The 24,403-nt window shown below is 41.5% G+C and overlaps 1 protein-coding gene across 1 annotated transcript in view; it reads right to left on the bottom strand.

The window, feature by feature from the left end:
* The window catches only part of PIGG (phosphatidylinositol glycan anchor biosynthesis class G (EMM blood group)), an 81,294-nt gene extending 60,874 nt beyond the window's left edge, over positions 1-20,420 (bottom strand). Inside the window, exons 1-6 of the mRNA XM_083353723.1 lie at positions 20,182-20,420; positions 7,661-7,863; positions 6,548-6,757; positions 3,108-3,296; positions 2,168-2,312; positions 564-776 (exon numbers count right to left, since the gene is read on the bottom strand). Coding sequence (XP_083209849.1) covers positions 564-776; positions 2,168-2,312; positions 3,108-3,296; positions 6,548-6,757; positions 7,661-7,863; positions 20,182-20,335 — 1,114 coding nt within the window. The 5' untranslated portion in view covers positions 20,336-20,420. The remainder of the gene's footprint in view (positions 1-563; positions 777-2,167; positions 2,313-3,107; positions 3,297-6,547; positions 6,758-7,660; positions 7,864-20,181) is intronic.
* Between the last annotated feature and the right edge of the window lie 3,983 nt (positions 20,421-24,403).

Here is a 24,403-nt window from a genome sequence, read left to right as displayed (position 1 = left end):
TCTTTTTTTTATTCCTTTCATTTTTCTATTTTTGTTTGTTTGTTTCTGCTACAATTTTCTGGCTACTGCTTAGGGATGCCATATTGTAAACCTGAGTCATACTGGGTACATTCAAACTTTTGCAACTAAACACGACAGCTTCACGTAACTTGAAAACAAAGTCGCTCTTCATAAGGAAGACACATTAACTACGTGTCTGCTGTATTTATGACTAATGTTGACAGGAGGTTTTTATCTCCCAGCTGAATTTGTGTTGTTTTTTTCAAATTATGGTAAGTGTAGAAATAATGTTATACCTTCAGGTTTACATTACAGATACAAATCATATCTTCGGTGTGCTGTCTTATCCTAGAAGCATGACTCAAAAGGTTTCCCTGATATTTAAGATCAACATCTAATTAGCTATAAAGCCAATTCTTACTTTTCTTTTGTTTTTCTCCCCCCCCCACCGCTTTCATTCATTTATAAGCAAGCTGCTTCTTAATTTTCAGAACATAATATATGACGGTTCGTGGGAGAAAATAAAAACATCCTAATTACCAGAACACATTGAACTTACTTGCCTTTCTCATACGTAGGGACATTCTCTTGAAGAAGTTTACCAAGTTGGAAACCATTCAAATGCAAGTACCGTAGCTGTTCTCTAGCTGCCTTCCACTCTATCACAGGGGAGAGAAGCTTCCCAACGCTGTTTCTTGAAATTGGCAAGCCAAGTCCTAATGCTAAGGTGACAGCTATATCAGTCTGTTGGATAAGTTCCGGATGTCTTCGGGGACCTAAAGGGAGGAAGAAAATATTAAGGCTTATCTATTCCTCATTCCCCAAAATATAATTTCGTGACCAGAAGAGATGCTGTCCCTTAAGCATTTTTTTTCTCTTTTCTGTACTGCATCCAAAGTTACAGCTGTTTCTCCTCATTATTTTTTTCATAGGAAGATTCAGCAAGTATTCATAGGACCTCAAGGACTCTCAAACTCTCCCCTGCTACCTTTAGGCTACTTTACATAGGTTTCTAAAGTAACTGAACTGATGACATAAGCAGGTGCCTATTGGGAAACCAGAAGGCATTCAGGGTGCTTACTTCTTTTAAAACATACTGTACATAAATATATACACACACAGAGATGTATGTATGTATGTATGTATGTATGTATGTATGTATGTATGTAAAGGAACGCGGTGGCTCAGTGGGTTAGGACGCTGAGCTTGTCGATCAGAAAGTCGGCAGTTTGGCGGGTCGAATCCCGAGTGCCGCGTAACAGAGTGAGCGCCTGTTACTCGTCCCAGCTTCTGCCAACCTAGCAGTTCGAAAGCACATAAAAATGCAAGTAGAAAAATAGGGACCACTATGGTGGGAAGATAACAGCGTTCCGTGCACCTTTGGCGTCTAGTCATGCCGGCCACATGACCACGGAGACGTCCTCAGACAAGCGCTGGCTCTTCGGCTTTGAAACGGAGATGAGCACCGGCCCCTAGAGTCGGAAACGACTAGCACGCATGTGCGCGGGAACCTTTACCTTTACATTATGTCTTTCAGTTCTTTTGAGAAAGAACTGACTAACTTAGCTTTAATAATGTCACTGCATGGTATGCTATACTTTGCACACCACTTTCTGCCTTTAGCTGTAAAAACAGGCAGGTCTGCTTTGCATTAAAATATTAATATACTGATTACTTCTGGGGTTATTAAAAGCCCATTTAGCAGATACATTAAGTCACTTGCAATTTTTCCAGATAAAAATACCTCCGGTCAAATTTTCACCACACAACCTGTTTCTGGAATATAGTACTTCTGATTATTTGGAACTACATAGAATATAGAATTAAAAAAAAATCCCATCACAGAAAAGGGACAAGGCTTTTGAGATAAATGTGTCTTCAACATTTAGGGATTTTTTAAAAAAACACACAAACAAACGAGAAAATGGATTTTCATGGAGTTATGGAAGATTCTACCATGTAAACCAGGGGTCCCCAACCTTGGCAACTTTAAGACTTGTGGATTTCAACTCCCAGAATTCTGGGAGTTGAAGTCCACAAGTCTTAAAGTTGCCAAGGTTGGGGACCCTTGATGTAAACCACCACCACCCTTGCAATCTGAAATGGTATAGCCAGACATTTCTTTATTCAACCTAACATGCTAGTAAGAGAGAAACTCGGTTCTTACCACCTGTCCTTTGAAAAGCAGAGCTGACGAAAAGCAAGGGGGTGCGAATTTCACTTTCTGAGGAACCACCATGATTTCCTGTCTCAGACATGCCATGGTCACCACAAACAACAAGTAAATTGGGCAAAGTTCCTTTCTCCAGTTCCTGAATATGAAGAAATCTTCAAAGTTTTAATGGAACAGTTTTAACATTTTATTATCAAATCTGCTTCTTCATCTCCCAGATTTGAGCCAAAAAGATTAGGATTCTCAAGAACGATTGCCACACTCCCAAGTAAAGTGATAAAAGCTACCACAGCAACCTCCCCCAATCCTTGTTAGGAATATATTATTAGGATTTCACTCAGCACTATTTATTTAAATAAGTAATGGGATCCCACTTGGCTAGTACTTTCACAACCTTTAGGCTGGCTAAGCAGAATGCATCTCACACATACCAAGCGTCTACATACAAATATCCATTCAAAAATAGGCTTATGTGGATTCCTTGCATTATATGCATTAATATTACATCAATAGAAAACCTAAGTGCCAATTAGGTCCCCAAAGTTTCCTACATTTCAATTTTTTTTCCCTGACTACAAATGAAATATTCAAATTGTTCCTAATTTGGTTCTGCTAAAATAAAGCCAATGTGCAATAATCCAACAGAAATTTCAGAGCTTTAAAATAAAATATTGTTTCCATCTCCTGCACATCTTATGGCCGATGTATTCAAAAGAGCAACATTAACATATTTCATTTAGTCTACAATTCCAAGTGCCCGGGACTAAAAACTGGAAATGTGCCCCAATAAACCACAATATTGAGACTTGGTCTCAAGTGATCATTTACTTGGTCAGGCCGTAAGATAAAATGCATCTGTAGATTGAAGTTGGAAAGTTCAGATCTTCTTCCCGCTTTCATGATCAAATGCATCTTCAAAACTTAAGCCTCTCACCTTGGAAAGCAGAGACTTATGAATCTTTGAGATAATGTTGTCCATTTCAGAAAGCTTTGGTCCTATCAAAGGACTGTTTGGTCCAGCCAGATGACCAATATGATCCAATCCTAAATAATGAAGAATGAGTATATCCCAATCTTCTCTTTTCAGTACTTTATTCAAATGTCTAGTAACATTGTTGTCAACCTTAGTGAGAAAGAAAAGCAGAGATATATTAAGCCATCAGCTATTTTGCTCATACGGTGTGCAGAATTAATTAACAGATCTTCTAATTGTAAATTTTCTGATGGAAGGGAGTATGTACAATGTAATGTTTTCCTGCTTAGCTCAAAGCTTCCTGCAACATTAAGGGAGCAAGTTAAGAGAGACGGCTAGGCTGAATATATCTTAGATATGCTTCACAGCAAACCATTCAAACATGCCGCCTTTCAATTATCATTCCTGAAGGTTCCAGTTGCCTGAAATCAGAACAATCTGCAACCTGTGAGTTTAGGATGCTAATCCTCATGGTATTAATTCAATACTAGCTTGAATAGATTTTACAGATTATACTATGTCAAGCACAGACTCCCTTTGGCCAGTGAGATGGAGGGCATGGAAATTTAATAAATATAATAGATTATATCGCATCAATCACATCTAAAAAGTGAGTCCAAGTGGCAAGCAGTATGTCACATGCTTTGGAGACAAAAAGCCAAAGGTTACTAATCTAGCATTACCAGTGACAAGAATATAAATGAATAAACATTACAATAAATGCTACTGACTTGGTTGCAGCAGACAAGAAAGCCAGGCCTCCTCATTGGCTCAGCTGGGGCCAGAAGCCATTTGCTTTCCTTTGCCTCCCAGAATAAATTCTACAGTGACTTCCCATTGGAACAATGTGAAATATTAGAACCAAAATGAAAGTCTGAATACTTATTGGGACACTAAATTAGGAAAAGCTGAAAAAGGAAGGTGGTGTGTTGGATATGATGATGATAACTTTATTGTCACTTTGAATGTACACCAATCGGCATACATCAAAATGAAATTTCGTTGCATACAGCTCTCAAAGGGTCACCACCTCCGATATATACTCCTTGTTCGGGGCCCGCTCAAATTTCACATTGTCCATTTTAGTCTCTAGGGCAGACATGTCAAACACAAGGCCCGGGGGCCAGATCCGGCCCGTGAAGTGGTTTCATGCGGCCCACGAAGCCATCCTGGAAACAGAGGGAACGGCCCCCACTGCCTTGGCCCTGGCCCAGAGACCCTCCTTCTGCCAGAGACCCTCAGATCTGTCCCACTCCTGCCCAGGCCCCCATAGGCACCCTTGATGCAAATGATGTAGAGCTGGCCACGCCCACCCAGTAGGCCATACGCACTCTAGCCACGCCCACCCAGTAGGCCACGCTCACCCTGGCCATACCCACCCGGCTCCCTGAGGGCAACCGCAATGCTGATGTGGCCCTCAATGAAATTGAGTTTGACACCCCTGCTCTAGGGAGTGAACGATGGCAAACAGGACAGATGGAAATGGGGCTCCATGTGGATTAGCCCTCAAGTTAGCTAATAACACTTCCCTGAGTTATTTGTAAAAATAATACAGGTGGTCCTCGACTTACGACCACAATTAACCAGACTTTCTGTTGCTAAGCAAGATAGTGATTAAGTGAATCTCCCCCACCCTTCTTGTCAAAGTTGTAAAGTGAATCACTGCTGTTGTTAAGTTAGTAATACAGTTGTTAACGTGATCACATGACCCCCCCTCGGGACACTGCCACCGTCATAAATATAAACCAGTTGCCAAGCATCTGAATTTTGATCACACGACCATGGGGACGCTTCAATGGTCGTGTGAAAAACAGTTGCAAGTCACTTTTCCCAGTGCCACTGTAACTTTGAACAGTCACTGAACGAATGGTTGTAAGTTGAGGACTCTCTGTAAAGGCAGGAAACGAACAAACAAAACAAACAAACCACCTTGCTTCTTTTGGAGAACAACCCCCATAGGCAATTCTACTAAGTAAATTATAAAAGAGTTGGGGAAAGACCTGGGCCTGGTCAACTCTCAGTCAAAATAAAGAAGAACAATGATATATATTATATTGTCTATATAAAGTTCCGGGAAAATTGCCCATCTTGGTGGCTCTTTGACAAGTCTATTAACATCACATTTGGAACTAGGAGAGGCAACTTTTTAAAAAAATTGTTTTAATTGAACTATAATTAACAAAACTTTTCAGGTAACTAAGCTAACATAAATCCAAGACACATAGAGAAAAAATACATGGAACATACAAACCAATCTACTAAAATGTAAACAAGCAGGTCGTATACGTGCACTAATTTACCATATATGCAAAATATTACCATATTACAATCTATCGTTATTGAGGTAAAGCATAAAATCTATTCAAATTTGATAAAATAGTAGTTCCTGCCTCTGTCTCATTATTTTGACTGCATTTTTTTTCTAATATAGCAATTGAAGAGATATTTTTAATCTCATCACAACTATTAAGTTATCTCCTTTCCCAAAGTTGGGCATTTATTATCTTAGTTGCTAAAATTAGATAGAAACTAAGCTCCTTATTTTTTAAGCTTGAAGTTTGGTCCTGTAAATAAATAAATAAATACATAAATAAATAAGCCTAACCCTGGGAGCATTCAATTCTTTGTTCAGTGACACTTATCTCCTTAAAAAGTTTACAAAGTGAATAGCTTTATTGCATGACCACCACCAATAAAAACTAACTTTTTTTTACTCCTTCTAAAATTTGGAAGAATAATTTATATACGTGTGTGTGTGTGCGTGTGTGCGCGCGCGCGAATCTAACTGAAGCCAAGCACCAGCAATATATAATCTTCCACTTCAGTTTTTACACTGAGTCTGAGGTGAATCTACTCACTTTGAACAATTTCTACCAATGTATCCCCTGTATTTTACCAAGAACAGATTCATAAGCTTTCTTTAAAGCATGGGATGAATGTCCTATTTCCATTTGCAGTAATATCCTATTAAATTTTTCTCTTTGGTTTGTTCTAAGTAGTTAAGTATTAAATTCTCAAATTTGGTAAGAGGCCGTATGTCCATATACATGGCTCCAACATTCTAAGTCTATTAACCATTGTGTTCAGCACCCTAGTGCTAATCTCTAATTTAGAGTTTATGATAGTGGGGAAGATAATGATTTATTATTGTGACAATTTAAAAAACCTGAGACTTTTTAAAAAGATATATATTTTATGTGACCTGTCTAACCTATGTAACTAGGTGAGATGAACATTTTGTAAAATAAAAGAAATAATGGTTCTAGAAATAACCAACGTATGACATTTTACAAAAATACATACATCTGACCAGCAGGTTATATAATAAAGTTTGTATCAATGGGGATATGCACAGAAGTACACATATATATTCTTATAGCCACTCCCAGACAGTGACTTACCTCAGTGTAGTCTGAGACAAAAAAAGATGTTGTTCCATCATATTCAACAAAATGCTTTGGAAACAGCCTAATCCATGTATCATCACCATAGAATATTATTCTTTTCCCAGCAGCTTTGGCCTGCCATATTAAGTTGTCTTCCATCAAGGCTGGAGAGTTAAGGTTCATGATTATATCAATGAAACCTGGGATGCTACCAGTCATAAGTGCCTGCAAAGTTTTCCACCAAAAGGAAAGGAGAGATGGTTCAAGCATTAGATGTGGTTTCAACAGAACTAAAAACTGACATTGGACAAGGACCCACTTCTGCATGTGCATACATATACGGTATATTGCAGATAGTCAACACCTTTAAGCAAATAGCTACCCTTAATTCAGTATAGATGGCAGGACTACAAGTACTGAATTCAGGACTATGGTATTGAATGTAATGCCCTTAGTGGGTAACTTGAGTACTCCAAGAAGCTGGTGATTTTTTTTCTCACTGTTTCACTCACCTCAAATATCATACCAGAACATACCATCACAATCTGAGAAAAAAACTCATTGGAGCAACACTAAAACCATCGGCATTGCTACCACCAGCCACACTTGTGAGTTCATCAAAGCCTGGCACTCCACAAGCAATTCCATCAACAGACACATCGACCTACAAGCAGCCTACAAAACCCTCAGAATCCAAATCAACCGCACAGCCAATCAGAGATAGCACTGACCCTCAACCAACCCACGCAAGCCCCCCTCCCACCAGTTCACCTCCCAATGACCCTGATCTAATGTAACCTCTCCATCACAAGACCCATCACAAGCCTCTCACTCAGGACTCACACCTGACCCATCACAAGACCCACACCCACACCTGAAGCCCTTACTGACACTGACATCACCTAAACTCCACTGAAGATGTTACCTAGCCTGGTAATGAAACATTCAGAAACCAATCCACAAGCGCGGAGAACCTTCATCATCAAAAAAACTCATGTTGTCAAAAAGAACATATTTCTGCAATAAGCATTAAGCATACTGCTTTATGAAATGTATGGTGTATAGATTGAGCAGAAGACAACTTATCACTCGTCAAGAAATATTTATTTCTAAGATACCAGAACTTACTTTAATTCGAGGCATAGTGACCGTAGGCGCCTTGGCTTCTGCTATAAAAGCATGCGTTGTGCCCTTTTCCACCAGCTCTGTTGTATATGGCATGAATTTTAAACCTTTTGAACCAAAAACAAAGTCATCTCTCAAGGCATCAATCAACACTATGACTACTTTGTTAAAAACAGGTGAAATCTTGGTCCAGTTTGATGTCAAGTCTAAAAAAAGAAAAAACAACAACAACACATGAGACAGTATTCTAAGCCAATACTTAGTCTTCACGCATACTAGCTTCAATGTCCCATATTTTCTACAAATATCTTTAAAGGCAGGAATCAACAAGCCATAACTGATGGTCACAATTTTCATTCTGACAGCTGTAATTTGTCTCTTGTTTCCCATATTTTTTATTACTGTTAATTATGTCAATATTGGTTTCTGAACACCTAAAATCACACGAGAAAAACAAGAGAGAAAAATGTGGCAAGTGGGGAAAAGAATAAGGAAGCTAGTGAACTGTGAACAAGTTATTGTAGAAACTCAGTACGTGATCCATAAATAACATCTGCAGTTTTCTTCCTTATTTGTTGGCAGGAAGCTGCTGTTTCATCCTCTCTGGACCTTCTAGAACAAGGGTCCCAACCCCCGGTCCATGGACCAGTACCGGGCCGCGGCATGCCAGCAACCGGGCCACACAAACAAGCAAAGCCCTATCCGCAGTATACAGGCAGCACACAAAACCATACCTCCGGTCTACGGAAAAACCATGGAACCGGCCCCTGGTGCCCAAAAGGTTGGGGACCTCTGTTCTAGAAGTTGCATGGGAGGGCTCTGCTGTCATGGGAACTCTGGAACCTCAGAAAATTGTGCAAGAATGCTCCTGCCATTTTTTTTCCAGAGGCTGCACGAGAGTCAGACTTACTTCCAGAGGGTCCAGAGGCCTGACGGGTCACCAAGAATGTTATGTCACATCACCAGTAACGCCTCTGCCATAGATTTGCCATCACTGCACTAGATACATGATCAGATGACTGTCTAGCCCAGGAATAGGCAACCTCGGCGCTTTTATGACTCATGAACTTCAACTCCCAGAATTCCTGAGCCAGGCTCAGGAATTCTGGGAGTTGAAGTCCATGAGTCATAAAAGAGCCGAGGTTGCCTACCCTGGTCTAGCCTCTTCTTCCTGAGGCTACTAGGAACTAATATTTAACAACAATTTATAGAGACCATGAAAAGAAAAATGAGTTTCATAGGTTGCAAGAATGTATAAATCAACACAATGAAATATTTTTAAACAAAGTATTGAAATTAGGGGAGATACGGAAAGGATGAATACAGCACCAATAAGAGCCAAAGCACTATAGAACAACAGGCCTATGAACACCACCCACGGCTGTCTGCAAATAAACTTCCATTTGTTGCAGAATTTGTACAAGTACATTCCAGTTAGTGAAAGGGCAGTTGTTTTTTAATTTATATATTTGGATAACAAAGGCGATGGAAAGGGAAAAATAAAAAATGACTAATTAATCCAAACACACCTGACATTTGAGGAAAGTAAGCCAAAGTTACATATTTGTGTATGGCAAAAGTATGTGAACCTAGGATTATCAGTCCTTTTGAAAGAGAAATTAGAATCAAGTATTTCAGAGGTGAGAGTATTATATACAGAATAGAATTTTTGGTATTTACTATCAAAGTCTGATCTTCACAACCCAGGTATGTGGAAATGTGTCATGCTCTAACAAGGAAATTTCTGAGGGCCTCCCAAAAACAGGTGCTGATGTTCACCGTGCTGGAAAAGGCTACAAAACTATTTCCAAAGAGTTTAGACTCTACCAAACTCTACTGTTGAGCAGATTGTGTACAAAAGGCGGCAATTCAACACTATTGTTACTCTATTCAGGAGTGGTTGAGCAACCAAGATCACACCAAGAACGAGGGGTGTAATACTCTGGGAGTCTTAAACGAATTTCCAGGATAATATCTAAGACTAAAATCCTCTCTTGCATTGATGAATGCCTGTGTTCATGACACCACCACCAGGAACATTGAACAACATAATGTGCGTGGCAGTGTTGCAAGGAGAAAGACATTTCTCTCCCAAAAAAGAACATTGCTGCCCATCTACAGTTTGTGAAAGACCACATAGATAAGCCAAAATTTTATTGGAAGAATGTTCTATAGATAGATGAGATCATAATAGAAATTGTCAGCCTGAATGAAAAGTGTTCACAAAAAGGTAAAACACTGCATTCCAGCTCTCTACATGGGGCTGCCCTTGAGATCCACTCGGAAGCTTCAACTGGTGCAAAGTGCAGCGGCACGGACACTCTTGGGAGCCTCCCGATACTCCCATATCACACCTCTCCTCCGTGCGCTGCACTGGCTTCCGGTTGCCTTCCGTGTGAAGTTCAAGGTGCTAACAATGACATACAAAGCCCTACATGGCATGGGTCCGGACTACCTACGGGAGCACCTTCTGCCAATGTCAGCACCCCACCGTCCTGTGCGCTCCCACAGAGAGGGCCTCCTCAGGGTGCCACCGCTCAAGGAATGTCGGCTGGTGGCCCCCAGGGGGAGGGCATTCTCAGTGGGTGCGCCAGCCCTCTGGAACTGCTTGCCAACCAAAATCCAGATGGCCCCCGACCTCCGCACCTTCCGGCGCGACTTAAAAACTTACCTGTTCCAGCAGTCCGGCCTGGCCTGATAGCTCTAATTGGGGTCCCAGTTTGTTTTTACTATTGTTTTTCACTATTGTTCAATCTGTATACCTACCTTACTCTGTACACCGCCCCGAGTCCCTCGGGAGAAGGGCGGTTTATAAAAACAAACAAATAAATAAATAAATAAATAAGAATTATTCCCTCAGCAAAATGTGACAGCTGCAATATGCATGGTTTGGGCTTGCTCTGTCCTTCTGGACAAAGACAGCGTGCCATCATTGAATGTAACGATGAATTCTGAATTGTGCCACTAAATTCCACAAGAAAATGTCAGGGTATCTATCAAGCTCAAAAGAAAATGGGTGGTGCAGCTCGACAGCAAACCAAAACTGCCTAACAAAATGATTAAAGCAAAAGGAAGTTAACATTTTGAAATGGCAAGTCCAAGTCCTGGCCTAAGTCCTAAGGGAATTTTGTGAAAGGACCTAAAGTGAGCAATTTATGTGAGAAAGCCCAACAATATCTCTCAGTTGAATATCTAGTTTTAGGACATGTGGAGAACAGGTCATGTTTTAGCTCATATATATGCAGAAATATTGAAAATTCAAAAGAGCTCACAAACTTTTAAGCATTGCTGTATGTGAATTTTGTCATTTAGTAGTGAGGACTACTAAGATTTACCTAAATGGCAAGGAAAACTATGTATCACAACAATCCAGAGGTTTTTTCCGCCCCTAGATCAGGGGTGTCAAACTGCCAGCCCACGGGCCGGATGCATCACAAGGAAACCCCAAGATAACCGCGCCCACCCCATTGCCGGCAATGGGGAAAAAGCTCCGATACATCGCACGACATCATGTGACATTGGAGTTTGACATGTCTGCCCTAGATGGTTAATATGCAGTTTTTGAGTGAAAAGGAACAAAAAGCCAGAATTATCTGTCCAAGATTCTGTTATTTAATGACATGAGAAATTAAAATATTACCAATTCAGTAATTAATTCAGTCAAGGCTAAACACTTTGATTAATTGTTTTCTTACTTATTTTACTCTGAATCCCAAAGTCTCTTGAGGCAGAACTAGCATATCTTTGACCGTAGCACTGGGAACATGTTGAAATCATACTATTATTATTAGAGGTTTATTCTCAGGGGCATTTTAAATATTTACATTCTTCGACAGCTGCTGAAGCTTCGTCATCTTAATTGGAATTGTTGTTGATATGCAGTAGCCCTGGAAAGATGTTAAGCTCCCACCTGATCCAGCCCCAGAGGACACACAGCATAGGTAAATCTTAAAAGCAAGCAAGATGTGATTAACCTTAAAAGCAAGCAAGAAACAGCAAATGCATCCAACTGTTTATTTCCATTGCCTCTTGTAAGATATAGTAATAAGGAAAGGGGCCCTCTATCTAAAAGATGCTACCACCTTGCTTTTGTTCTTGCCTTTCCCCACTTAATCTGAGAGGCATGCAAAGCCAGGGGAAAATATACAAGTAAGAGATAGCTATTGCTCTGTAAAAGCTGCAGAGTATTCTGGGTAGCATAGTGATGATCCAGGCTTTTAAAGAGAATACAATATAAGGGACAGGAAATCCCTAGCATTAGCAAGACAGTAGTCCATTAGACAGGAAAGTTAAGAGTTATTTCTTTCTCCAGAACATGTCAAATTTTGGGGAACAGTTTTAGCTTCCCAAAAAAACTGGTCTGACTTACCACTTCTTCTATTAAGTAGATTGCAATTTACAATTGAAGGAATCCTTACCAAATCTGTATCTGATACAAAAGTTAGGAAGGGTGGCTATTATTACCCCCCGTAGATCGGGCTCGCAACTTGGGGGTCCTCCTAGATTCACAGCTCTCCTTAGAAGACCATATAGGAGCTGTGACTAGGGGGTCCTTCGCCCAGGTTCGCCTGGTGCGCCAGTTGCGGCCGTATCTAGACCGGGATGCCTTGCGTACAGTCACTCATGCGCTCGTGACCTCTCGTTTGGACTACTGCAATGCTCTCTACATGGGGCTGCCCTTGAGGACCACTCGGAGGCTTCAGCTGGTGCAGAATGCAGCCACGCGAGTAGTGTTGGGGGTCTCCCGATACTCCCATGTTACACCTCTGCTCCGCGAGCTGCATTGGCAGCCAGTTGCCCTCCGGGTGAGTTTCAAGGTGCTGGTAATGACCTTAAAAGCCCTAGATGGCATGGGTCCGGATTACCTACGGCAGCACCTGCTGCCAGCGTCAACTTCCCTCCGCCCAGTGCGCTCCCACAGAGAGGGCCTCCTCAGGGTGCCTCCGATCAGAGAATGTCGATTGGTGGCCCCCAGGGGGAGGGCGTTCTCTGTGGGCGCGCCAGACCTATGGAACCGCTTGCCGGTTGAGCTCCAGACGGCCCCCGACCTTCGCTCCTTCCGACGCGATCTAAAAACTTATTTATTTGAACAATCCGGCCTGGTCTGAGGGGTTGGGGTTTGGATTTGGTTTTAACATTTTTTAATCATTGTTTTATTTTGGGCATAATTATTTAATTCTTTTTAACTTTTGTATGTATATTTTGATATTTATTGCCCTGTTCACCGCCCTGAGTCCTTTGGGAGAAGGGTGGTATAAAAATTTAATAAATATAAATATATAAATATAATACTTGGGACAGGGGAAAATTAATTAGGCTACATCAGTAGGCAAAAAACGTGTAGAATGAAATGTAACAGGAAGAAACAAAGTCATGCATCTAGGTAAGAAAAAGGAAGGAAATGTGTACAGTATGAAGAAAATCCGACTCAAAAAGCAGCATGTGTGAGAAGAACTTCAATGTACTACGAGGTCAACATGTCCCAACAGAGACATGCAGAGAAGGCCAATGACCTCTTGAACGGCATCAAGAGGAGCATCGTGTCCGGATCACAGGAATTATCCCACCCTACTCTGCCTCATTTAGAGTACTACATTCAGTTCTGCACAGTCCAGTTTTAAAAAAGACACTGATAAACTAGAAGAAGTTCAGAGAAGGCCTACCAAGATAGTGAAACGACTGGTAATCAAGGAATAGTTAAATGAAATAGGTTTAGTCTGAAGATTCAGAAAGAACATGGTAGCTGTCTTTAGATCTGAACAGAAATCACAATGTAGAGATTCAGACTTACTACCACTTGCTACAGAGGGTAAGTCTAGAACAGGGCTTTTCAACCAGTGGTACGGGTACCACCTGTGGTACATTGGCACCTGGCAGGTGGTATGGGACCATCCTAGAAAAGTGGTAGTGGGGGAGGGGAATAAGCTGAACCGGTGGCAGCACCGCAGAAGCCTGAGCGAGAGACGGCTGGAGCTGCAGGGCTGTCAGGGCTGAGCGGAAGCACCAGGATCAGCGCCAGGCTCCAGCTGGAGCTCAGCGCTGATCCTGGCGCTTCTGCTGAGCCCAGAAGAAGCGCCGATCAGCTGGAATGTTGCAGTATCTCCAGGGTCTTGTGATTTAAATTCAGATGCTTGGCAACTGATTCATATTTATGACGGTCACAGTGTCCCAGGGTCATGTGAACTGACCCAAACCTGCTGCAACCACCCAGTTCTAGAGGGGGGGGAATAAAAACCAAACACCCCCCCCCACCCCACCCCCGCTACCAATCCTCAAGAGAAATGCTCACAACAATGAAAACCTCAGACAGGAGGAAGAGCGCTGCCGGGCGGGCAGGCAGGTGTCTTGCTGGGCTGTGGCTTGGGGGGCACTTTTTCCAGTGCCATTGTAACTTCAAACAGTCACTAAGCAAACTGTTGTAAGTCGAAGACTACCTGTACTTGATCCCTTCCCCGCCCCCCTTTTTTCTTTTTGGTCATCAAGTTTTTGACACTTTGCTAGGCAACTGGTGGTACAAAACAAGATTTTGTCATATCCTAAAAGTGGTACAATGGGTGAAAAGGTTGAAAAGCCCTGGTCTAGAACTAAAGGAATGAAACTTCAAGAATGTAGATACAGATCAGACATTAGAAGACATTTTTATAAGTAAAAGCTGTCAGTCAGTGAAAGAGGTTAATGCAGAGTGATTTCTTCCCCTTCACTAGAGGTTTTCAAAGATAGACTGGATAGGTTTCTAGTGGGGATAGTGTAGTGATTTATGCAAAATACAGAGTTGGACTCGATGACTTCAACTCTGAAATTCTACTGTATGCCACCAACATGAAAAGTTATTTTCCAAAAAAAAATCAATTTATTTCTGGACCAATTGATTTGGCACCTACTGCCCATTTTCTCCATTCTTTTAGGTGGATTCTTGAACCATTAGCAATTTTTGTTAGGAAATATTGAGATATCAATTTTGTATTGGGAAATTCTGAATACAATTTATTTTTATCTCTGATATTTTGACATCAAATCATTGACTCAAGACACCTAAGTGTGTTTCAATGACTGAAGGTGGATTAGAACCTGAATGTCCCCCAACACAACATCTTTACCATTGCACAACAATCATAATAGTAAAGTTGGAAGGGACCTTGAAGGTCATCCAGTCCAACCCCCTGCTCAGGCATGAAACCCTATATCATTTCAGGCAAATGGCTGTCCAATCTCTTCTTTAAAACTTCCACTGTTGGATCATTCACAGCTTCTGGAGGCAGGTTGTTCCACTGGTTAATTGTTCTAACTGTCAGGAAGTTTCTCCTTAGTTCTAGGTTGCTTCTCTCCTTGATTAGTTTCCATCCGTTGCTTCTTGTCCTGCCTTCAAGTGCTTTGGAGAATAGCTTGACTCCCTCTTCTTTGTGGCAGCCCCTGAGATATTGGAACATTGCTGTCATGTCACCCCTAGTCCTTCTCTTCATTAAACTAGACATATCCAATTCCAGCAGCCGTTCCCTATATGTTTTAGCCTCCAGTCCCCTAACCATCTTTGTTGCTCTTCTCTGTACTCTTTGTAGAGTATCAACATCTTTTTTACATTGTGGTGACCAAAACTGGATGCAGAATTCCAAGTGTGGCCTTACCAAGGCATTGTAAAGTGGTATTAATACTTCACGTGATCTTGATTTTATCCCTCTGTTAATGCAGCCTAGCACTGCGTTGGCTTTTTTGGCAGCTGCAGCACACTGCTGGCTCATATTGAAGTGATTGTCCACTAGGACTCTGAGATCCCTCTCATAGTTACTACTATTGAGCAAGGTACCACCTATACTATACCTGTGCATTTGATTTTTCCTGCCTAAATGTAGAACCTTACTTTTTTCACCATTGAATTCCATTTTATTAGATAGCTCCCAGTGTTCGAGTCTGTCCAGATACTCCTGTATCTTAAGCCTGTCTTCTGGAGTGTTGGCTATTCCTGCCCGCTTGGTGTTGTCTGCAAATTTGATGAGTTCCCCATCTATCCCCTCGTCCAAATCATTGATGATGATGCTGAAGAGCACTGGGCACAGAACAGAGCCCTGGGGCACCCCACTACACGCTTCCCTCCATGTAGATGCGGTTCCATTGAGGACCACACTCTGAGTACGGCCGGTCAGCCAGCTACGAATCCATCTGGTGGTGATGCTGTCTAACCCACATTTTGCTATCTTATTAAGTAGTAGTGATCTACTTTATCAAATACCTCACTGAAGTCCAAGTAAATTATATCCACAACATTCCTCTGATCCACTAATTTTGTCACTTGGTCAAAGAATGCAATAAGATTTGCCTGGCATGATCTGTTTTTGACAAACCCATGTTGGCTTTTAGTAATGATTTTGTCTCTAGGTGCTTGCTGATTCATTGTTTGATATCTTTTCCAGAATCTTCCCAGGTATTGAGGTCAGGCTGATAGGTCTGTAATTTCCTGGATTCATGTTTTTCCTTTTTTGAAGATGGGAACTACATCAGCTCTTTTCCAGTCCTCTGGTAGTTCCCCAGTGCTCCAGGATCTTTGAAAGATATAGTTCAGCGGTTCTGAGATCACGTCTGCCAGTTCCTTGAGAACCTTAGGGTGTAATCCATCTGGTCCTAGTGATTTGAACTCGTCTAGGCTGGACAGGTGCTCTTTTCTTAAAAGGTTTCATTTAAAAAACAAATATACAGTAATTGAACATAATGGTATATAGTACAATATGCCACTTGGTAATATAGGAGTGACCAACAAATTAACAGACTCAGCAACCAATTATTTTCCTAAAGTGTAAAGATAAAGAAATGAATCAATGAATAAAGAATTTGAGGTGATCCAGTATAATTTTAAAAAAGTGGTACGGTTATTTTCCTTGCATATCAGGAGAAAATATTTCAAACAACCACAACAATTAATGACATTCCTAATGAATTCCTAATGATTTCCCAATAGTTATCTGTTTGGCCATTTCTTTTTGATGAAAATTAATCTGAGTTAAAGTTGATAAATTGCTTTCTGTGATATAATATTAATAATAATCATATATATGTGACGCTTTAGTGCACCTGGGTGCTACTGCTATTTTTTTAAACTCTGTAAATACGATTGAACTGACTGGTGTTCCATAAACGCCCTTTGAATAAATACGGTTCTAAACAAAGCCTTAGTACAGGTACTGAAGAGTATATATTCAGACTATTTCAAACAAAACTGCCCTTTTATTAAAAATGTTGGGGGCAATTAAGCTGACTTTGTAATAATGCCGCTTGGGGTGTGTGTGAAAGCCCTAATAAGCAGGCATATACATAGAATGAAGGCTACTGCTAAGCTTGTAAGCCGCCCTGAGTCTTCGGAGAAGGGTGGGATATAAATGGAATTAAAATAAATAAATAAAAATAAAAAATAAATAGAAACTTCCAAGCTAATGAATACAATTATAATCAAAATCTTTAAATTAAGCTTTCTCCACTAGTGACTTAAATTAACTACATCCTGCAGCAGATAACACTGATTAGTTTTAGACTGGCTTCTGAGAGGCCTATATGGCTGCAACCGCATTCAGCACCCTAATGGATAACTTTGCTGGAAATCAAAACAGGAAGTTTGAATTAGCAATACTTTATCTCTTTGCAGATTTTTCAATACCTACATGGGTAGTCCTCAACTTACAACAATTCATTTAGTGACCATTCAAAGTTACAACGGCACTGAAAAAAGTGACTTATTGACCGTTTTTCACACTTATGACCATTGCAGCATCCCCAGGGTCATGTTAGCAACTGATTCAAATTTATGACTGTTGCAGTGTCCCACAGTCATGTGGTCACCTTTTGCGACAAGCAAAGTCAATGGGGAAGCTAGATTCACTTAACAACCATGCTACTAACTTAACAACTGCAGTGATTCAATTAACAACTGTGGCAAGAAAGGTCATAAACTGGGACAAAATTCACTTAACTGTCTTGCTTAGCAACAGAAATTTTGGGCTCAATTGTGGTTGTAAGTTGAGGGCTACCTGTATATAATCACAGACAGAAATTACCAGAAGATATTAAACTGGATTCCATCAGTAAACTAATAACATATAAATGTATTCCTCGGGGACATTTTTTCGTAATGTCTATCTACAGTCAGTAATGGTTTACAGCAGGGGTCCCCAACCTCCGGTCCATGGACTGGCACCAGGCCACGCCATGCTAGAAACTGGGCCTTGCAAACAAGCTAAGCCGCAACCACAGGATGCAGACAGCACACGAAACCATGCCCCCTCCAGTCCATGGAAAAACCTCTCTCCATGGAATAGGTCCCTGGTACCCAAAAGGTTGGGGGCCACTGGTTTACAGGGAGGAGAGTTTAAAACAGAATATGGTCACGACAGACATGCCTACAGATAGTCCAATTTCAGTGATCTCATTTAATGATTGGTCGCAGGTAAGACAAGGATGAAAGAAGTAACTTTATGACTAATCCTCACATTTATGATTTTTCAAGTCTGTAAAGGAAAGCTGAAATAAAATCATAAGCATAGTTGTGATGGCACTTTACAACCACTTTGCTCAATGACCAAATCGCTGGTTCCAAATGTAATCAATAAATAAGGACCAACCATACATTTCCAGAAAGGTAATAGATCTCCGCATTTTAAACTACGTCATACTTTCTCAAAAAGACAAAGTATGTAGTTCAAGGTCACCTGAAACTACACCTGGACCAAATTCTCCAGATCCCCAGACAGAGGAAATGGCTGTCAGCCCTGTTCATCATCACTTTGGAGAGACAATTTTCCTTTTCCCCAAGGAAAGTAAATAATGATAATATCAACATTCGAGTCGCTACTGTAATATGTTCTACAAAACCTGTTTTGGCATCTAGATCAGAATTTCTGTTGGTACAATATTCAACAGCTTAGCTAGTCTTAGAATTCACACAGTATACACATACTAAAAACATCACTTTGACTGCCATATAGTTTCTACTGAAATCAAAATGCTAGTTATTAATATTCAAGGCCTCTATGGATTTTGTTCGGGTTACTTGCAAGAACCTCCATGAGGTTCAGTTACATTTGTTACAGGTTTGTCTTTGTGGCGATCCAGGTTCAAGCCATTGGGTTGAGGAGTGGCCCTTCTAATGCCTTTTCAAGCAAGACTTTCACTGTTGATTTTTACCACCACAAGCTTTCATTTCCATTTTACTATTTTTACTTTAAAATATGGCACAATCTGGATAGTTGTGTTGTGATTTCTCGCCAGCCAGTGGAACCAGCAGCTGAGTCTGAGGATCAGATGAGGAGGAAGGGCCTGGAGTGACATTAGAGTCAGAGGAAGGCTCTGAGGAGCTCCAAGACTTACAGTCAGACAAGGAGCCTGGCCCCTCTACTCACGCTCAGGCTGAGACACAGCTGTGCTGGGAGCCTGAGTTGGACAGTGATGAAGAACAGTTGGGACAAATCCAGGATGCATGAAAGTGCAGGCAAGAGAAGCGAGTAGGACAGAGGAATGCAATGGGGTGGCTCCAAAGGCAAAGGAGAAGGCATTAGGAAGCCACGCCTTGGTTGAATTATAAAAGGGAAGGTGTGGGAGGTGCTGGTTGCCGAAAGCAAACGTTCACGTTGAGGATCGAGTTTCTGTAGACTGTGTTTCTTTGCCTTGGACACTGGCTCAGGTCTGTGAGAATAAAAGGGATTGGTTTTTTCTAGCAGTTCCTGCCTGTTTCTTGGAAGAGGGGTTTCTCCTTGTGAGCATAACAAGGACTCACGTAGACTGGGACAGAACAAGTTGGCAGTACAATAAGCTAACCAAATAGGCCACTGGCTGCTCCCTTACCTCCTCTCCCTAGTCTGAATAGCTTTTGGGGTCCAATCTCCATCACTGGCGTAACTCACATTGGGATTATAAATCCTAGACCTACTGTTTCTTCTTTCTCACTTTGGCCCTAATCCTGCCCATGTTGTTGCCAAAAGAAGGAAGGCATTCTGTCAAGGAAAAGGGCAGACCACCCAACTCTTTCTTCTGGCAAAAGCCATCATTTGTCCAACTGTTTACTTCACCTGCCAGGCAGGCAGGTAGGTTCCTGATGCCTCTTCCTCCCTGAGCAGCATAGCAACCAAGGCTCAAGGTCCAACAAACACTGCTACCTGCAAGAGTTGGCGAGGAGGGAGAGGTTGCTCCCTGCAAGTGCAAATGCCTCAACTCCCGGCAAAGCTGGGCACCTTTCTGAATTGCTGGAGCTGGCCCCCGAATAGATCACCGCCCTTCCTCTAAACACCCACAGAGAGAAGTCAAACAGGTAAGGCAAAGCGACTGGAGTATCTCACTCGCCCTCTGCCTTGCTTGGCAGGCTGCAGGTGTGTGTGTGTGTGTGTGTGTGGCGGGGGGGGGCGATATGCCATGGAGAGAAGCGGAAAAACGATTTTTCTTCCACCCAACTTTGAAAAGAGGCCTGCCTATCTCCTCGGGGCAACCCCGCCCACACCTTTCCTGGCGCGATCCCAGGGAAACACACGAGCGAAGAAGGAGAGACGCTGTACCTGTCTGAGGGGGCTCTGGCGGCACCTGGCCGAAGGTGCCGCTCCGAAGCTGCGATCGGACTGCCACCGGGAAGAAGCCTCTCAGGAAAAGCCCCACGCCCAAGGCCTGCACCAAGAGGCAGAAAGAAGCAAAGACGCCGGAGCGCAGCCGCATCCTTCAACTCCAGCGCAGGCAGGCAGGTGAATGCGGAAGGAAGGTAAGCAGGCGAGGGACACACCTGCGCGGCAGCAGCGGCAGCGGCAGCAGCTCCCTCCGGCGGGCCAAGCAGGCGGCAAATAAGGATGGAATTGAAAAGCCAGGCAATCATAATAGGCCCAAACGCCCAACGTGCACACTGATTGGTCAGCGATTGACCAATCCGCGGGAACTAGCCACTTGAGAACTACGCCGAGGAAAGAAAGCTTTGAAAAAAAGGAAGCATGAGCGGACTACATCTCCCAGAAAGCCTTTGCGGCATCGCCTTGGCGATCGATGGAAGCCAGTCAAGTCTCATAGACTTGAAAGACTATTTGCAACAGAGAAATACTGTGGAGTAAATATGGGACTAAAAAGTATTATCCAGCATTTGAATAATTATTGATGTGATATTTATACTGCTTGGAGTTAATTTATAAGAGTTAAAGTACGATAGTTTTAATAGTTTATGATTGTTTGCATAAGGTAGATTATGATTGTTTGTGTTCTTATACCCTGTACTCAGCTCTGGGAAGTCGGGGAGGGAGGAGGAGGAAGGGAGGGAGGGGTTGGGGAGTGGGTGGGGAGGGTTGGGAAGAGGGGAGGGGGTTGGGAGGGGTTTTGTTTTGTTTTTAAAGATAAAATGTATTGTAAAACTTTTCAATAAAAAAGTCTCATAGAAACCATCAATTTCCAGGTGTAGGTCCTATAGTTGAATATTTATAGGTAGCGTTACAGTTACTTAGGTATTCCACATGCTCTTCCTTTGTGATTTGTTTTCGGCGGAAAATAGGAAGCTCGTGCGGAGCAGTGATTATGAAATGGAATAAGTAAAATGGATTAAGACCAAGGTTTAGAGTTTAGCATAAAGACGTTTATAGAGTGGGGAAAAATAAAGAATAATTCTGTATGTACTTACAGCTGCAGATCAAAGTCAAGATTTCCTTATTATAATTTTTGGGTAAATATTTGTTTCGGATTTGTAATTATTGTTAGTGTTTCTAAAGCAGTGTTTCTTAACTTTGGCAACTTTAAAACACGTGGACTCTCAGAATTCTCCAGGCAACATGGCTGGCTGGGGTGGGGGGGGGGGGGTTTCTAGGAGCTGAAGTTCACATGTTTGCCAAGGTTGAAAAACATTGATCTAAAAGTGAATTGCGTGATATTCTTTCTGTTCCAATATTTGTAGGGAAATAGTTTTATTTTTTATCTTTATTTTGGGGGCAAAATAATATGGCATGTTTACATGTGGGACACAATCTGGAGGTTTATAGCTGTTTCTGGTATTGGTATTTTAACAATTTTGCATGCTTTGTATTTGTAAAAAGTTTACATTTGTGTAGCAAGTATTTCAATTTTTTCAGAGTTTTCTCTCACCCACTTTATCCTTGGGTTCTAGATTTCATCTAATTTGCTATGTCTGCATGACATACCAAAATTTAAAGTAGCAATACATTTAGTCCTGGACAATGATCATAGTGGAGCCATACAGTTACGGTTGCAAACAGTGACAACCATAAAGAGGGACAGCCTTGCTTTATGAAATCCCCACCCTTTGCTGTACCTGATGCCAACATTAAATGAATTTGCAGGTCATTAAAAAAATAAGAGTTACCTCCTTGGTAACTCGATCAGCCTCGATCAGCTGGCTGCCAAGAGACTGCAAACCTCTCCTGGCACTTACTAGCTTTGGGGAAGTCAGCCCTTTGTATGGAAAGGTGGCAGCTTCAGGACAAACTTCCCAAAACCTTTCCCTTGCTTAACCCCCTCCCTCCCCCAGAAAGGGAGAGGGAGGGATAGACTTGTTAATCTTTCTGCCACCACCCCCCTCCCTGTGTACTGAAACTAAATTCGTAGTCTCTGCCCTCCGATCTCAATCTCTTTTGAATTAGCACATTTTTTTAGCAAATTTAATTGGCTAAATTTACTGCACGCCTGGAAAGAAGGTGACCCAATCTGTAAGTTTCTTACCTTGATGAGTCACTGTCAGGCTCAAAATAGAGGAAAGGAAGGAAGCAAGCAAAGAAAATCCTAAAGGCAGTTAGACAGGCAGCAAAAAGCTTGGAAGCCTTTGGAAAGCTTCTTACTGCCTGACTGTCTGCATTTAGGACCCAGCTTCCGCTGTGGCTCTTTGGTGCAAGTTTGTGCTGCCACATTTTCTTTAAAACTGAACTTTTGCTTCAGCTCTTCAAGGCAAACAAGCTGCAGAAAGATTTTCAGGAATAGCTATCTATCTTGTGAATATCAAATGGCATCACAGCCCACCCCAGCTTTACGAAAAACAGAAAGTGAATTCAGTAGAATTTGGGTCCTTCTGTCGATCGGCAGTTTGGCGGGTCGAATCCCGAGTGCCGCATAACAGAGTGAGCGCCTGTTACTCGTCCCAGCTTCTGCCAACCTAGCAGTTCAAAAGCACGTAAAAATGCAAGTAGAAAAATAGGGACCACTACGGTGGGAAGGTAACAGCGCTCCGTGCACCTTTGGCATCTAGTCATGCCGGCCACATGACCACGGAGACATCCTCGGACAAGCGCTGGCTCTTCGGCTTTGAAACAGAGATGAGCACCGGCCCCTAGAGTTGGAGACGACTAGCATGCATGTGCGGGGGAACCTTTACCTTTACCTAAAGATAGATTATTGACTACAAAGAATTGGCTGATCACTGATATACAAATAGAAAATGGTGTAATCTTACGCATGTTCTCAGTACTGTCTGAGGATGCCAGATAGTTTCTGGCATATGCATTATGAAGTTTCACTTTTGCTTTAGCATCTATTCTTGCCTTTGTCTCCTAAATTTTTTCATCTCCGGTAGCTTGCTTAGAGCCAATATGTCTGAGTTGCCTCTACGTTTAAAACCACTAGAAGGCAGCAAAGAGTTAAACATTTTTCTTGTTACCATCTAGTTGGCCTTCAGATATGATATGATATAATACACCAACTTCCTAAATGGTAGGGCTAGCAGGGTCAAGTAAGCTGTATTATGCCTATGATTCATGGAATAACTTAAATAGATAGGATGAATGGGGAAACAGTATGGAAATCTATCAGTTTCCATAAAAGTAGCACTTAATACATTTTGTCGTGTGGTGCTAACGAGGACAGTGCAAATATATCATAACTAGTTATCACGTATTGTAGCACCCTGGAGTTCCACAGGCGATAGGGATATGCCAGATTGCCATGACCATTGAGAAGGAAATCCAGGAAAGATCCTTAGGGAACACACAGTCACGGCCAACAGTTGACTAAAGATGAAGACAAGGCAAAAAAACATCAATCAAAGAAGATTTGAAAAATGTGGAAAAAAGTACCACACATGCCTATTTGCAAATTCTCAGTCCTGATGTATTCTGCTTCAGGGGACTGTGGTTAAGAAAAACAAGATATTTAATGAACAATGAAATAATCACAGACATTACAACTTATGAACCCCACATTAACCTTTGTTAATCAGTGCAATTATAAATAAATGGAAAACATTTCACATATAACAAGAATTTGACTGAAAAGAATCTCAAAGAATGAAAGCGCATACCAAGTTAATTGAAACATCTATAAATAGAGCCCATTAACTCAATAAATGCAATTAAACAGTTTGCATAATTAACAAAAAAAATTAAAAAGATGCATCCTGCATTCAACCTGATTACACATGGTATGCAAGGACATAATTATGTGCCAAAAGAGAAAAAGCATATTACCAAGATAAACCACTAATACATATTTTTTTTAAAAAAAATTACATATTGTTACCACACAAACAACAATCAGAGCATATGGCTGCATTCAAATTGTTAGCTATAGTAAAAAAAAGGAAACCCCACAAACAAACATATTCCCCCAAAATCAATTATATGTGGAGGAGGAAAACTGCAGGTGCAGAATACTTTAAACTCTCAACAACTGTGTGAGTGAAAAGGCATTTAAGCCTTAAGTGCTATACTTAATGGTATATGTACTTGAAAATTCAACCATCAGATTCAAAATACCAAATATAAACATTATGTCTAAAACTCAAACACCTCCTAATCACAAAAACATGGA

This window comes from Vipera ursinii (assembly GCF_947247035.1).
Source record: "Vipera ursinii genome assembly, chromosome: 2".
NCBI classification, from domain to species: Eukaryota; Metazoa; Chordata; class Lepidosauria; order Squamata; family Viperidae; genus Vipera; species Vipera ursinii.
The sequence above is the reverse complement of the archived record's forward strand: the minus strand, read 5'-3'. Positions and strand labels throughout refer to the sequence as shown.